Source organism: Chaetodon auriga, chromosome 5 (assembly GCF_051107435.1).
Source record: "Chaetodon auriga isolate fChaAug3 chromosome 5, fChaAug3.hap1, whole genome shotgun sequence".
NCBI classification, from domain to species: domain Eukaryota; kingdom Metazoa; phylum Chordata; class Actinopteri; order Chaetodontiformes; family Chaetodontidae; genus Chaetodon; species Chaetodon auriga.
Genome location: NC_135078.1, coordinates 22,135,456 through 22,149,428, shown reverse-complemented (window position 1 = coordinate 22,149,428; position 13,973 = coordinate 22,135,456). Strand labels below are relative to the sequence as shown.

The window sequence follows — 13,973 nt, the reverse complement described above, 5'->3', positions numbered from 1 at the left end:
TATGTCCTACGGTGTGATTGCTCTGTTATTGTTGAGAGGCCGACACCTAACATTTTACACAAAGCTGGGCACATTTCAATAGTAATTGGCCAAAAGATTTCTGGGTTAGGCTGAATAGGCAACTTGTCTGGTGTTGATTGGCATTTTATCTAACATTACAGTGTGTCATGGTCTAGCCGTTTTTTTTTTTTTTTTTTTTTTTTTGGTCCACCCTGAGCTGAAAGACAGGAAAATCAAGGATGCATCTGCTCAAAATATTCACCTAATCTAAAATAACTGTTAGACATTATGTAAGTGCTGCAGTGAAAAGAACTGACACAAAATCGTCATTATGACCATCATCAGCATAACATCAGTTATATAATGGGTGGTGCTGGTTGGGGGTGGGTGGGTGGGGGTTATATATGGCCTTATACCCAACCACCCCCTACCCCGTACCCCAATCACCCATCCCGATTATAACAGATACTGGTTTTATGTAGAAAATGCCCGGTAGATACGTTAAGTTGTGTTTACCTACCACTAGATTGGTAAAATCTGAAAGTTGAACTCCTCTCCTTTTCGCTGCAGAGTTACAACAAACTCTCATCATTACAAATTCGTGGCGTCATCTTTAGATTTGGGGGCGGTGACCTGCCGGTGCTGTGGCGTTTTATGTTGCCTTCAGGAACTCCTTGTAAATTTACCTTTTAAGCATGACTGTTTTCATTTTACATTAAAGATGATGTTTTAGGATACTGTTTGATTTACAGTTCAAAGACTCATAATTTGTTTGTGTCACATCTAAATACTGACCTGCAGAAAAGTGGGATTTGTTGATTTATTTTGAATATTTTTCTATTTACTTTGGACGCTGTGTTCGCCAATTTCACCTCGTCATCGTCACACTTTGAAATGTCAGACATCACAGAAAACTGTCTCTGTGATAATATAATTACTTTATGCCTTCATTTCGCCGTCGATGTGGTTGTTCGTGAGCATTACTCTCGTAATTGTCATATTTCCGAGAGCACTATAATGTAATCAGGCAGCGATTTGACAGGAGGCTGTCCTTGGTTAGCCAAGCTAGCCACAGCGAGCTAAACAACGAATACAAATCCTCTGCGTTAACTCTATGTGAAGTTGTCGGTAAGTTTAAATTAACGTCTGTCTGTTACTACTGCTATAACGGTCAAAACCAACAGGATGTGACAACGGAGAACTTAGCACTAGTGTCCCGTCCGGCCATCGTAACTCAGATAGCATGAACCGAAACCGACGTTAACCGTTGGCCTCTGGGATGTGTTTGTTGTATTTTTTGCAAAATTTCACCAAGAGCACGAGAAGTAATCGTTAACGTTCGCCCCTTTTGTTCGAGATCATGGCGAGAAACCGCTAAAGACATCAACATAACTCGTCCATTATATAACTTAACAGTTAGCTAGCTGTCACTAATCTTGCCGCTCACATTTTCCTTTGCGTTAAACGCCGCTGACCAGCAGATGATGAGACAGCCGCCAGTTGTACCCTGAGAGCTGGGATTAGTTACTAGTCAACGTTTAACCGCTGATAGGGTGTGAGCTAACATGATCTGGCTTGTTTCTCGTTCTGTCCCATCACCTATGATGCTCTGTCAACAGCAGTTTGGTGCAAGTATCACTAGAAAATCCCCTGGAAGTTAGACAGGCTTTAACATGTAGTAGTTGTGATGATGCTGTGTTGGTCTTTCAGCCGTCTTTTGCCTCTTACACTGTGTGGTTCTTGCAGGTTCTGGATTTGCGTGGCCCGCTGCCCACCTCAGGTCCGAGCTGAGGGTTGGGGTCAGGTCTTGGGCTAATGCCAAACAGTCCTGGTGAAGAGGGGGGTCTATCTCAGGCTGCCCCAAACGTCAACACGCAAGACCTGTTTGACAACCCCACTCAGACTGTGGCAAAAGGGAACACACCTGAGGATCAGGTGAGGGTGCACGTGATTTAGTGTAATAGTGTCATTTGTCAAAGTCTGTTTCCTGTAGCAGTGCCCTCCATGATTGGGGTTGGAATGAAAGTTATGGGTAAGCACTGCAGATATGATTGGTTGGGATTGGGGTTGGGTTTAAGTTTATGTAAGGGGACACACAGATTGATGGGGAACAGACTTCATTTCATCACTGATCAGCTGCAGAGTCCAGCTGGGTTCTAGCTGTGGATTAAACTACACTTTCAGTGTGTTTTCTCCAGTGGGATTTAATTTCAGTCCTGGACTAGGCTGATCTCTATACAGCAAACCATGACACCTTGCACAATTTCAAGGCCTTGCCAGCATTGAAATACTCCATTACAGCAGTAGAGTTAAAAATAGAATTCACTCCTCTGAAGTGATTATGAATTTGAAAAAATGCCACTGTTGTAACAAATGTGATGCATTGCAATGGGCCTCCAGCAAAGGCTTTGCAAAACCATTCCCTGACTAGTAAACTTCATTCACAAATGAAAAGTACAAAGACACTGTGTGTTCTCCTGTCCCCTCAGGCAGAAATAGCTGCTGCATTCTTTTCCCCCGATGAAAGATAGTTGGACAAATTAGAAATGGTGAGCTCGTGGAGGGTGCATACATGGAAGTCACATACTGTCCACCTTTAAGGTATGCACATGTTGTAACACAGCACATAGTCCAGAGGAGACAGTAAACCCAGCATGGTGTCCAGGGCTCCAATGTCAGTGTGTCTTCCTGTCAGTGATAAGCTGGAAACATACATGTAACTGGACAGAGTATTATGAATCATTTTCTTGAGGGTTAATTGCTGAAGGAACTGTTTTTATGTTGCGTGACATGCAACCAAAAACAAGAACAGGTACCCTTCCAACAGATTTAATTCCTAGGAAGGGTGTTCCTTCACATATCAGTTTCTTCTCAATCTTATTTTAAATCTCTACACCTGCTGAATGCACATTACACTGCAAATCAGATCGCTGATTTGACAGCTGAGCGTAATGTGGGTGTTTGTTGTTGTGTTAAGCAGTGGCAGGCTCCATCTTTCCACACCGTGATGCAGGAGCAGTAGAGTGCCAACAGTATTACAGGCAGCATTGTTTCTGAATCTAAGTTATTCAGTTGAAACAGCTTGTTTACAAGCTGTAGCTGTGGTAAAAAGAGGAGACAAGAGGCAGCTTGTAGAGCAGAATAGAATAAAACAGGGCTTTGTGTGGCTGTCCAAGCAGAGGCCTGATCATTTCCTGTCTGGCTGTCCTTTGCTTTGTCTGATGGTCTCAGGTTCCTTGATAGGAGCTTAGTGGAATAGCGCAAACTTAGCTCAGATTTCTGTCTTTCATTCTCTGGAAACTACAGATTTGAACAGTGGACCAGTCTAAAGAAGGAAAACAGAGGCGTGTAGAGTGTATATAGCACGTATTTGCTTTTTACTTAGTAACAGAGCAGTATTGCTGACATGAGGAAGCAACATTGATTCAGTGTGCGGTCGTCATTTTTCTCCAGGTGTCCCATATGGTGGATGAGGCTTCTCCTTCGTCCACGTCCTCCTTTGAGATGCTTGACATGGAGTCGTCCCCAGCTCCTTATCAAGAAGTGCAGCCTCACTGGTTCTTCTGTCGACGGGCTGAAGACAACACCTCCTGGCTTCCTTTCAGCAGAGAGGACTCTGACAAGCTAGAGAATGCCTGCAACACTAGTAAGCATGTGTTTATACTTGACACGTGCATTATGCCCTGTACATGTTCATTATATAGAAAGTTATATGTAATTAGGTATATGAAAAGTCGGAAAGTAATAAGTGTGCGATAAACAGCTGTGAGAAGATAAAAAGTCAGAGCTGTTGCCAACACTGGCCTGATGCCCAGTAGGACGCTTGTCACTCCTGACAGGACATGTTTGCTGTTACAAGCAGTTTAACAGCAAGTTGAAGTTGAGTTTCAGGGTGGTTTTAGGTGAGTCTCATTAGAATTGATATACAGAACGTTTCTTTTATGCTTTTATTCAGAGTTGGTGTCCGTGATATTCATAATTAAAGTTTCAGAGTTTGTTGGGGTTTTGCAAGAGGGCACACCCTGGGCTATTCCTCAAACACATTGAATATCTACTGTTTACTGATAATCATACACTTAAGAAGTTAAGTACAGCACTAGCATACTTACTTGTCCTCACAGAACCTTTGCTTAAAAAGTAGTTTTTGGAGATTGCCTTATGAACCCTGCTTGTGTATGTGTGTGTTTACTGTACAGTAGAAAAAACAGAGACGGAGGTGGTGGTAGCTGTGGATGGAGAGCGGTATGACGTACATGTCAAGGAGAGGAAGCGCTACGCTGTGTACTGGGAGCAAGCTCCCACGGAAGTCCGCCGCTGTACCTGGTTCTATAAAGGAGATAAAGACACCAGGTTCATGCCTTACCCTGAGGACTTCAGCAAAAGTCTGGAGGTAGTCAGACTCTGACCAATCACTCTGCTCAATCCTGCAACTTCTGACTTTATCCTCCTCCTAACTTTGCCTGTTCCGTAGTTTTTCGTTTCATATCTGTCGTATCGGCCTTTGATTCCGTCCTCTCCAATTTTTCAGGAGGCCTATATGATTGCTGTAACCTTGGATGAATGGAAAAGGAAACTGGATTTTCCCACTGGAGAGACTGTCATCTTACACAATCCCAAAGTAAAGCCTGCTGTTAAAATATTACCATGTACACTATAATTAAAGACATGACAGAGCCGCACTGTGGCTTTTCTGAGTATATAATTGTTTAATTAGATACATTGTTTCCTTCTCCTGAGCCTCTTCTCTTCCATTTCCTTGCTCCTCTTCCAGCTGATAATGCAGTATCAGCCAATAGGATTGCAGGATGAGTGGGTTTCGTCTCCCTCGGAGCAGACACGGCCTCGAACAGTCAAGAGAGGAGTGGACAACATCTCTGTAGAAATACCTGATGGTATGTGTTTGGGTGTTCCAGTAAGAAATACACTGGAACATAAGCCAGTTTTACAGTTGGCACTTTCGGGCTCATATTTCTGTGTGTGGTCCCAGGTGAACCAGAAAAGGTGGACCACCTTGTCTTTATGGTCCATGGTATTGGTCCTGCATGTGACTTGCGCTTCAGATCCATCATACAGTGTGGTAAGTGTGTACACTATGTATTTACGCCTATACATTGTTTATGTGTATATATAACTCCCTTTCTTCTTGTCTCTTTCCAGTAAATGACTTCAGGAGTGCGTCCCTGTCCCTCCTGGCCTCTCATTATAAGCGCGCTCAGCAGGATGGTAAAATAGGAAGAGTTGAGTTCCTCCCAGTCAACTGGCACAGCGCTCTACACGGGGATGCCACTGGGGTGGACGAGTAAGTGTGGCGAGAGATGGACAAAACATTATGTCGTATAATATGTCTTACGTCTCCAGCACTCGCAGAAAATTGTCAATCTCTGCCTTCCCTCCCTTTGTTTTCTCCCTTATTCTCCACTTTCCAGGGACATCCAGAGGATCACTCTCCCCAGCATCAGCAGGCTGAGACATTTCACCAACGACACTCTGCTGGACCTGTTTTTCTATAACAGCCCCACCTACTGCCAGACCATAGTAGACACAGTGGCCTCAGAGATCAACAGGCTGCACACCCTCTTTAAACAGAGACACCCAGACTTCAATGGGGCAGTTTCAGTTGTGGGCCATAGCCTGGGTGAGACATGCGCAAGCACAGAAACTCACACGCAGTCACGAGTCATTAAAATGCAGAATTTCAACACTTTCCCTTTCTGTCTCGTTCCTCAGGTTCGCTGATCCTGTTTGACCTGCTAACCAATCAGAAGACTGGATCAGAAGCCAGAAAGGGGGTACAGTGACATTCAGAGTAAAATACAACATCAATGTACTGAGAAAAAAAAAATCATATTTCTCTACACGTAAATGAGAAAATCCATTTCCCATTCGGCCCCTTCGTGCTTTAGGTGTCCTCAGATGAGCCCTTTCATCTGAACTGTGACACACTGGAGCAGACTCTGACCAGACTGGGTCTACAACAATACCTGGATACACTACAGGCAGAAAACGTAGACCTGGAATCACTGGTAATACACACACACACACACACACACACACACACACACACACACACACACACAAACACAATGGACATGCAGATTCAAGTCTAATGTATAGTTACAAACACACAAATCTTCTCTTTTAGACTCTTTGCCAAGACAGTGATCTCAAAGATTTAGGAATTCCTCTCGGGCCTCGGAAGAAGATCCTGAACTACATCAGGAGGAAATGGCTTCCAGAGGTCAGACTTGATTCTCAAAGTTTCAAACTATACTGGCTTTTCTTGTTTTTGAAAATATGACCATTACGACCCCTTTAAACAAAACTTGCAGCCATGCCTTTTGGAATCTCCAGGTTACGCTGATGTGTGTCATGAATCTCGACTTTGTCTGGGTGAAATTTAGTTGGGTGGTTTTAATGCTTGATACTAATATACCGTCACTGTCCATATCAAGGCTACACAATGATCTGCTCCTTTAATACAAAAGAAATCAAAATGACAGTACATTGCTTACTTCTCTCATGTGTATGTGTTTAAACAATGACTGATGTACATTGTTTGACTGATGCTGGCTATGTAACGTGTTCTATATATGTTTTTTTTTTTTTTACATTCCAAAGATGGATCAAACTATCTAAGGGAACTGGTTTCGTGTAGAACACTAGAGCTAATGTCAGTTAGCTGACATGTCTGTTCTTTTGCTTGGGAGCTCTATTTTCCATTTGATATTAACCACATAAAGTGCTAAGTTCAGATATTGTTTAAATAACTTTTTTATATTGCTCAATCTAAATAGGATTGTAAGCCAGGGGCAGTACATCTGGCACCAGGGTTGCAAGTTCCACCTCAAGTGACCAGCGACCAGGATAGTAACCAGTCTTCAGGCTTGACGACGCAGCAGTCCCAGTTCCACCGGGCGCAGTCTGTCACCAGTGCAGTAGACTACGAATACTTTGACATGGGCATCGGACAGGTACCACACACAGACACGGACATGATAACTTGTGCTTGGGTGTACTGGTAGATAAAGCTTTGATGCATCACCTTCCTGCTTCTCTCCTCCCCCCGCTTACCTGGACAGACCAATGGAGGCATAGCCAAGGGACAGGTGTGTCTCACATAGTGTCCCCATGGACTCGGGCTTTGTCCTTACTTCTCTTTGATCTCACTGTGCCTGGAGTTTCTCTTCACATACAGTATGGTCGGAGGGAAATCTCAAGGCGACTGAATTATAGTGCCTATTTTATGAACGATAGGGTTTCCTACATTTTGCCGTGATTGAGGCTGCCATCTTTGTCCCATTGAGTCGTGCAGACCAGTACCACTCTGTGTCTGTGCTCATCCAGTCTTGCATGAGTGGTCAGCTCCCTGGTCTCCTCCTTACCTGCTGCCATGCACCCTGACTGTTGTCTTGACATCATTAAATGTGGTTTTTATGTTCCCAACACCATCTTGCACCAGAAAACTGTATTTTTTTCCCATCTGTCTGAATAGCTGTGTCCTCTTGGAACAAAAACTGTGTTTAGATCACGTTTCTGACCCCTCTGTCTCTCCACAGGTGTCCATTGACTACCCACAGCTGGCTTTCCACCCTCAAACTTTTTTTGCTTTTGGCTCTCCTATTGGAATGTTCCTGACCGTTCGTGGGCTTAAACACATCGATCCTAACTACACCTTCCCAACCTGCAAGAGCTTTTACAACATCTACCACCCAGTAAGTAATCACAGATTTACTGTGCAAATATGCTGCACTCAGTCCAAACAGAGGATAACACGTGCTTTGAGTTTCCCCCCATTTTCACACAAAACGGCATTAATAGAGCAGTTCTTGATGTTTCCACATTTTGATTGCACTGTGAAGCTGCGCTTGAATGGTTCATGTCATGCTATGTCATGTTAGCAATAACTGTTGTGAGTACTGAATCAACTCTTGATAGAAAATAAATAAACAGCTCGTATTAGAGTTGCATTCATTTCTTCCCCTTAATTGCTGTGTAGTATGACCCTGTGGCCTATCGGATAGAGCCCATGATTGTCACAGAGGTGGATCTGGAGCCCATGCTGATCCCTCACCATAAAGGCCGCAAGAGGATGCACCTGGGTACGGCTCTTTCTTCTTGGTTTTTCCCACAGTGTTGTGGTTTGGGCTTTTGATTAGTAGGCTTATGATATGTTTCTCTTTGTCCAACAGAACTGAAGGATAGCTTGACTCGTATGAGCATGGATTTGAAGAACAATGTTTTGGGATCCTTGCGGACAGCATGGCAGTCCTTTGCCAGGTTACCAGTTGCTGCACTGCCCCCAGTGGAGGAAGGAGAAACTACAATAGAGAGAAACCTTCAAGAGACACCGGGTAGATGAGACACTTTTATCTTACTTTGTGTATTTGTGGATGTGTTTTGTGTGTGTGTGTATGTGTATGTGTGTGTGTGTGCGTGTGTGTGTGTGTGTGTATGCATGTACAAGAGTGTGTCTAACCCAGTCTCTTCACACTCCTCCCACCCTTCTCTGCATGTTGCCACTCTTCCCCTCCCCTCTTCTGCTTTATCTGGCGGTTGGTCCTGCTGCCCTCACCCCTGAACACTTTACTCTGAACCTCAGCCCCAGCGGCAGTCACTGCTTCTGCTAAGAGGGAAGAGAAAAGTGCTGATTTTTGGACTAAAATACTGGAGTGGCCCAGTGCCTTTTATAAGCATTACTTCCAAGGTAAGCCAGGATAGTAACTTGGCTTGAATAAGTGAGAACAAGTAAATGATCTCTTTCTGCCTGGTTTTCTCTGTAGACTTGCCTGATTTAGTGAAAGCCTATGAGCCTATATAAACTTTTTTTTCTGGGTTTTCCATTTTACATCCCTGGCTTGAATCTGAAAAATAAACATTAAAAAAATGACAGTTCTCAGTTACTGTGGTTTACTTTGGCACTCCCCCTCCCTCGTAAAGAGCAAATGTTATGCACTGTATGTCATTATTGCTGCAGGCTCTCACTACTCCTCTGCTCTTCCTTCCCCCAACTGTGCTACTACTGCTGTTGTACATGTTATCTTCAACTCAACATTTAATTTACTGACACTTCCTTCAGGCCTGTCCCTCCCCCTCCTGCTGTCAGTTCTGATTGGTTAAATTTATTGACTGCCTCAGTGATTGTTAACATTAGGAGCTTCTTGAGAAACCGGCCCATGACAGACTCTGGTATGTCCTAAACAAATACTACAAGTTGCATATTAGTGATCGCAGTTGTTTTTTTAACAAGAGTCATTGGCTGGACCTTAGTCAGCAGGCAATGTCATTCATCAGTAGCAGGTCACCTCCAGGAGATGCATGCAGGTACATGTCCTGCCCTTTTCTACAGCACCTCAAGTGCTTAGTCTGCCAGTTCATAAAACAGGTCAAAAGGAATACAGCTTCTGTTAGAACAGACTGTACAACTTACTAACACGCAACCTTTTTTGTTTTACTTTTCATTCTCTATCAGCTAAAGAGGACTCAGCGTGTCATTTACAGACCTTACAACCTTCTTTGTATAATGGTGCCAGATCCCAACTATGACAGTCTTCAGGACATAGTACAACGTAATTTGAGACTCATATTTAGTATGTTTTAATGTCAGTATTGCACAGCACTAAGTGCAGAGGTAGATTGTCAGACATTAGCAGCCAACAGTCTCATCGGGTTTCATCAGCACTGCGTTCGGTCTTTGAGGAGACTCTTAAAACAATGGTGCATTCATAACATACCATCACCCGTCACAAAACTGACACACCTTTACTATTTATTTAGCATATTACTTGCACCTTAGGGTGAGTGCATAGATATTGATCAGGTTAAAGGCAACAAGTCGACTCCTCTCTGACCAGCTGATATACTAGATATCTAGTCAGTGCTAATCAATAAATACCCTAAAATCACCAACATAACCAATTCTCATTCAGCTTTAAATACCTGCTGAGCAGTGTTGTGAAATAATAACATTCGGCCACTGACTCACCTCTGAGGGAGATGAGGGACACTGGGTTGCAGACTAATGTTATCTTGACTCACCTGCATAGCGACTCTCTTCTTTCCTGTCTATTATCTGATTTGTCCCTGTTTACTAAAAAGTATGAGTCAAAACAGATATCTGATTTTGGCTTTTGCCATTGTTGTTGTTGTCTGCCTGCCTATGCAGCCTCACCTTTTTTATCTATGTCACCGCAGCAGTGTGTGAGGAGGCAGAGCCCTCAGTGTCAGCAGAGCAACCCGAGCAGCCCGAGATTAAAGTGGGGATGTTAAATGGTGGACGAAGGATCGACTATGTACTTCAGGAAAAACCCATCGAGAGCTTCAACGAATACCTGTTTGCCATCCAGTCTCATCTGTGTTACTGGTGAGTCATGCATTCCTGTGGAGGGGTGGACGACAGTAATTGTGCTGATTTGCATTTTGTGTTCCTGATTTTTTTTCTTTGTTGTGTCGCGTTTTACTTCTGCGATTTTGAGGTTTACTTCAAATGAGTGATGTTCTCCCCTCTCTGTCCGTCTGTCAGGGAATCTGAGGACACAGCGCTCCTGCTGCTGAAGGAGATCTACGACAAGCTAGATGTGGCATTTGATCAGCCACAACAATAAAAACCTTTTGTGTGACAGTCACCTGAAAGTGAGAAAATTAAGGACAGCTGACAGAATCAGAGGCTTTACAATCCTCTTCCAGAATGCCTTACCGTCTGGTACCTGACTGCCCCGCCCTTTCCTCTCTTGACAACTCACGCTGTCTGGCTGCAGCCAGGTGATCGTGGTTCAGACATACCAGTCAACTTCAATGTTGCGGTAGCGGCGGCATGTTGATGCTGCCTAAACTACCACTGCAGTGTCTGATAGTGTTTTGATATCCACCCAGCGTCACTGTCATGCTCCTGGTCGCACTTTTCTGTCATTCTTTATTTGACATTTCTTTGCACTTTCACTTACCAACACTTGCTGACATATCATGCATTCAGCTGCAGCTGAATAATATTGTCATAATAACCAGAAGACACGCACAATACTTGGTCAAGTACAGAAAATCACATCAAGTAGAATGTTTATCACATGATATTTCACATTAAACTGGAATTCATTTTCATAATCTAGGAAATTTGATATATTTCTCAGCCTTATGTACAGCTTCCAAAAATCAGAAAGGCAGAAATATTGTTTAGTATAATTCTTATTATGTTGTGTTCAGCAGGGCCTGACCCTTTTAACTGCAAGCTCTCTTGACCAAGGAAGCTCTCTCTTGGCGTGACATTAGACCACGGCTGTATAAATAACTGCATCAGGTGGTTTCCTTTGGTTGACTATAAATTGTTTACTTTCTGATTGATAAAATGAAGGTTGTATCGTCTACTACAAGTTCTCCTGGCAGCTTGGTTTTCTTTAACATAAGGTCAGTTAAATCCCTGCAGCTGCTCCTACATTTGTGCAATTTAACAATGATGCTGAAAAACCCCCCTTTTTCATTTTACAGATGTACTTCATTTTCATTCAATTTTCCTTCTACTCATATTTTTATTTCACTTTTAGTATGTGTTTCAGTTTGATCATATCTAAATGTGTCTAAAAGAAGTAACCCTGATGAAGATTTGTTTCAGAAACGAAGTAGAGAAATGCAGGTGCGTGAAAGGTCGAACTGGTCGTCTTCATAGTGTGTGTATGTATGTATGCACTGTAAGTGTTTGTGAGCACAGTGTGTTTGTTGTAGCAGTGTACAGAAAGACCAGTTCCACTTTCTCTCCCTCAGGTCTGTGCCATTCCTCCTTTACTGCTTTCTTTTTTCTGCTGTTTTGCAGTTGACCCAAAATATATCCGTCTGTGATTCCAGCAGCATTTTCTTTATTCCGATGCAATCTGACATCCCACACAGAAAATCCTAATTTTTTGCAGAATGTAAGGGCCAAATGGTACTCGCTTTTCTCATCTCTTTCTGTTGTATCATACAATATGGTAAAACCATCTTTTCGATCTGTACTGCATGCACTTCTTCGTAATGAGCAGGGTTTCTCAACATTTTCTGGTCCTGACCAAATTCCTGGGTCCCAAAATGTTCATAATTCTCATGGACCCATTAATACGAGAGTTTTCACATTGAAATTGTATGAATTTGATTTAAAGGGCATGATAAATGCATTATATAGAATTTATGTTTCAAATCTGATTATTTTATATTAAAATATATGGAGCAAATATCAGTATGTCAGTGTTACAAATATCACAAATCTGCATCTTTATATAAAGCAACATGGGGTCCAGACTGCAAGGTTGAGAAACTTTGTTGAGCGATTTAACTTTATAAAAGACTCGTATGTTATGCACTGTCAGGGCACACAGCCTCCACCACCAAACCTCTGTATCTCATTTTTCTTCCTTCAGAAAAGCACTGAATACTAAATTATTATGTTGGCGTTTTCTTGAACCTCACATTTTTCCCTCATTTTTTGTGTTTAAACAGTAAAATAGGACTTTCTGGTCCATGGCTCCTCTTCCTTACCATAAATAATGTTTTTTGCACTTGATACTACAATGTTGATACATACCAAAAAACAAATGTTCTCACTTCTGAATACATACCCAGCGAATATGGTTACATGTTTTGTGTGCCATAATAAAACATTACAAGTGTCGTGTTGTGTTGTTTGAATTTCAAACACAATAAATTAACCTGCAGTCTTTTTTAGGGTTTTTAATAATGCATGTTGTCATCAGACATTAATTATAGCCTAAGATATCCTACAGAATTACAGCATGTTGAGCATCATCAAAGTCAGATCGGATAATTTATATTATTATTAGAAGTGATAGCCATCATATGCAAACAGTGAGGAGGTTTAACCCTCAACCTACTGACTCAGTTACCCACTATATTCCATCACTGCAAGTCTTCATGACCCTGTCTGACAATTTCCTCCTAGTGATTTCATATCATTGTTTTCTGTTTCTGTTTTAATCGATATTGGGGTCAAAAGTTTAGCAGATGGAACTGTTGACTGAGTCCATGTTTGCCATGGGTCCTAATTTAAAGTGTCACAGACACAGATTTCCTTATTTGTGTCAAAGAAAAGTAGGTTATATTTTTTTGTTTTACACAATGTGAAAATAAATCCTGACTTTCCTGAAATAATAATCTTTTCTTTTTCAGATGACATTACTTATAAAACTAATAATGCTTTTTTGGTTGTTGTTTGCAGTAGTTTAGTCTCGGGGTCTCCAGGGGCCCCTGTCAGCAGTATGTTTACTGTGTTGGTAGGATGAGAGTCAACAGGAAGAAGACGAACATGAACATGACTTCAGCGCTTCAGCTCTTCTCACGTTTACAAGCCGAACCTCGTTACTATGGCAAGTCACTCGCGCATGCGCACTGGTGAGGAAAACACAGCATCACTCCAACGGTTAATTGACCAGCAACAACTATGAGGCGAGTTGAACTCCTAATAATTGGGTTGGGTGTTTATTTTTAAGCTGTTTGACGGGGCTGTGTTCAACATTGTCAAATTGTTCATGTTTTTATTCGTAAAAAGCTAACAAGTGGCCAGAGTAACGGTTAAAGGGCTGTGATGATTAGAAAGTTAGCTGCATGTTCATGTCGGTAATCGTGGAAAATAGTACTTATTTCAACACCAGTCTCGTTTGTCTGCTGTATGTGTGGTTGTGCCCACTTTGTATGAATTGTGATGAAGGCATTCAGAAGTTAGGACCTCCATAGTAAGCCTCATGTGATTCATGTCAGTGGGAGGAGGTTAGACACTAAAGCCTCTCAGTCATTCTGAAAGGCGCCGGCCTGAGGGATCTCAGCCATTTTTCATTTCACCCGGATGACACAGGCTTGAATCAAGAGGTATGATTATTTCCTTCTTTCATCATTACCAGGCTCTGCTTTATAGACACTTATTAGGATAAATGGACCAATGATTTAGCACATTTCCAGGCTTTCTGCTTAAACAATGTCTAACTAGCTAGCTTTTCACA

General features: G+C 42.3%; 1 protein-coding gene across 4 annotated transcripts; it reads left to right on the top strand.

The window, feature by feature from the left end:
- Positions 1–1,012: 1,012 nt before the first annotated feature.
- Positions 1,013–12,630, top strand: ddhd2 (DDHD domain containing 2). 4 transcript variants are annotated; one of them, XM_076731300.1, is made up of 20 exons: positions 1,013–1,128; positions 1,747–1,935; positions 3,454–3,646; positions 4,197–4,390; positions 4,529–4,618; positions 4,772–4,892; positions 4,988–5,077; positions 5,158–5,299; positions 5,427–5,635; positions 5,728–5,789; positions 5,904–6,023; positions 6,143–6,238; positions 6,795–6,971; positions 7,080–7,106; positions 7,557–7,712; positions 7,997–8,099; positions 8,190–8,351; positions 8,600–8,704; positions 10,192–10,360; positions 10,520–12,630. In XM_076731300.1, the coding sequence occupies exons 2-20, from the start codon at positions 1,816–1,818 to the stop codon at positions 10,599–10,601; spliced, it is 2,418 nt and encodes an 805-aa protein (XP_076587415.1). In that variant the 5' UTR covers positions 1,013–1,128; positions 1,747–1,815; the 3' UTR covers positions 10,602–12,630. The 4 variants fall into 4 exon arrangements, with proteins under 4 accessions (XP_076587415.1, XP_076587416.1, XP_076587417.1 ...); XM_076731301.1 differs by lacking the exon at positions 7,080–7,106; XM_076731302.1 differs by lacking the exon at positions 8,600–8,704.
- Positions 12,631–13,973: the final 1,343 nt, after the last annotated feature.

Excerpts from the sequence above, each read along its gene's own strand:
- ddhd2 (XM_076731300.1), top strand. The coding sequence starts at position 1,816 with ATGCCAAACAGTCCTGGTGAAGAGGGGGGTCTATCTCAGGCTGCCCCA. Across the intron at positions 3,647-4,196 it reads AGAGAATGCCTGCAACACTA|TAGAAAAAACAGAGACGGAG; the intron begins GTAAGCATGTGT and ends TTTACTGTACAG. Across the intron at positions 10,361-10,519 it reads CAGTCTCATCTGTGTTACTG|GGAATCTGAGGACACAGCGC; the intron begins GTGAGTCATGCA and ends TCCGTCTGTCAG.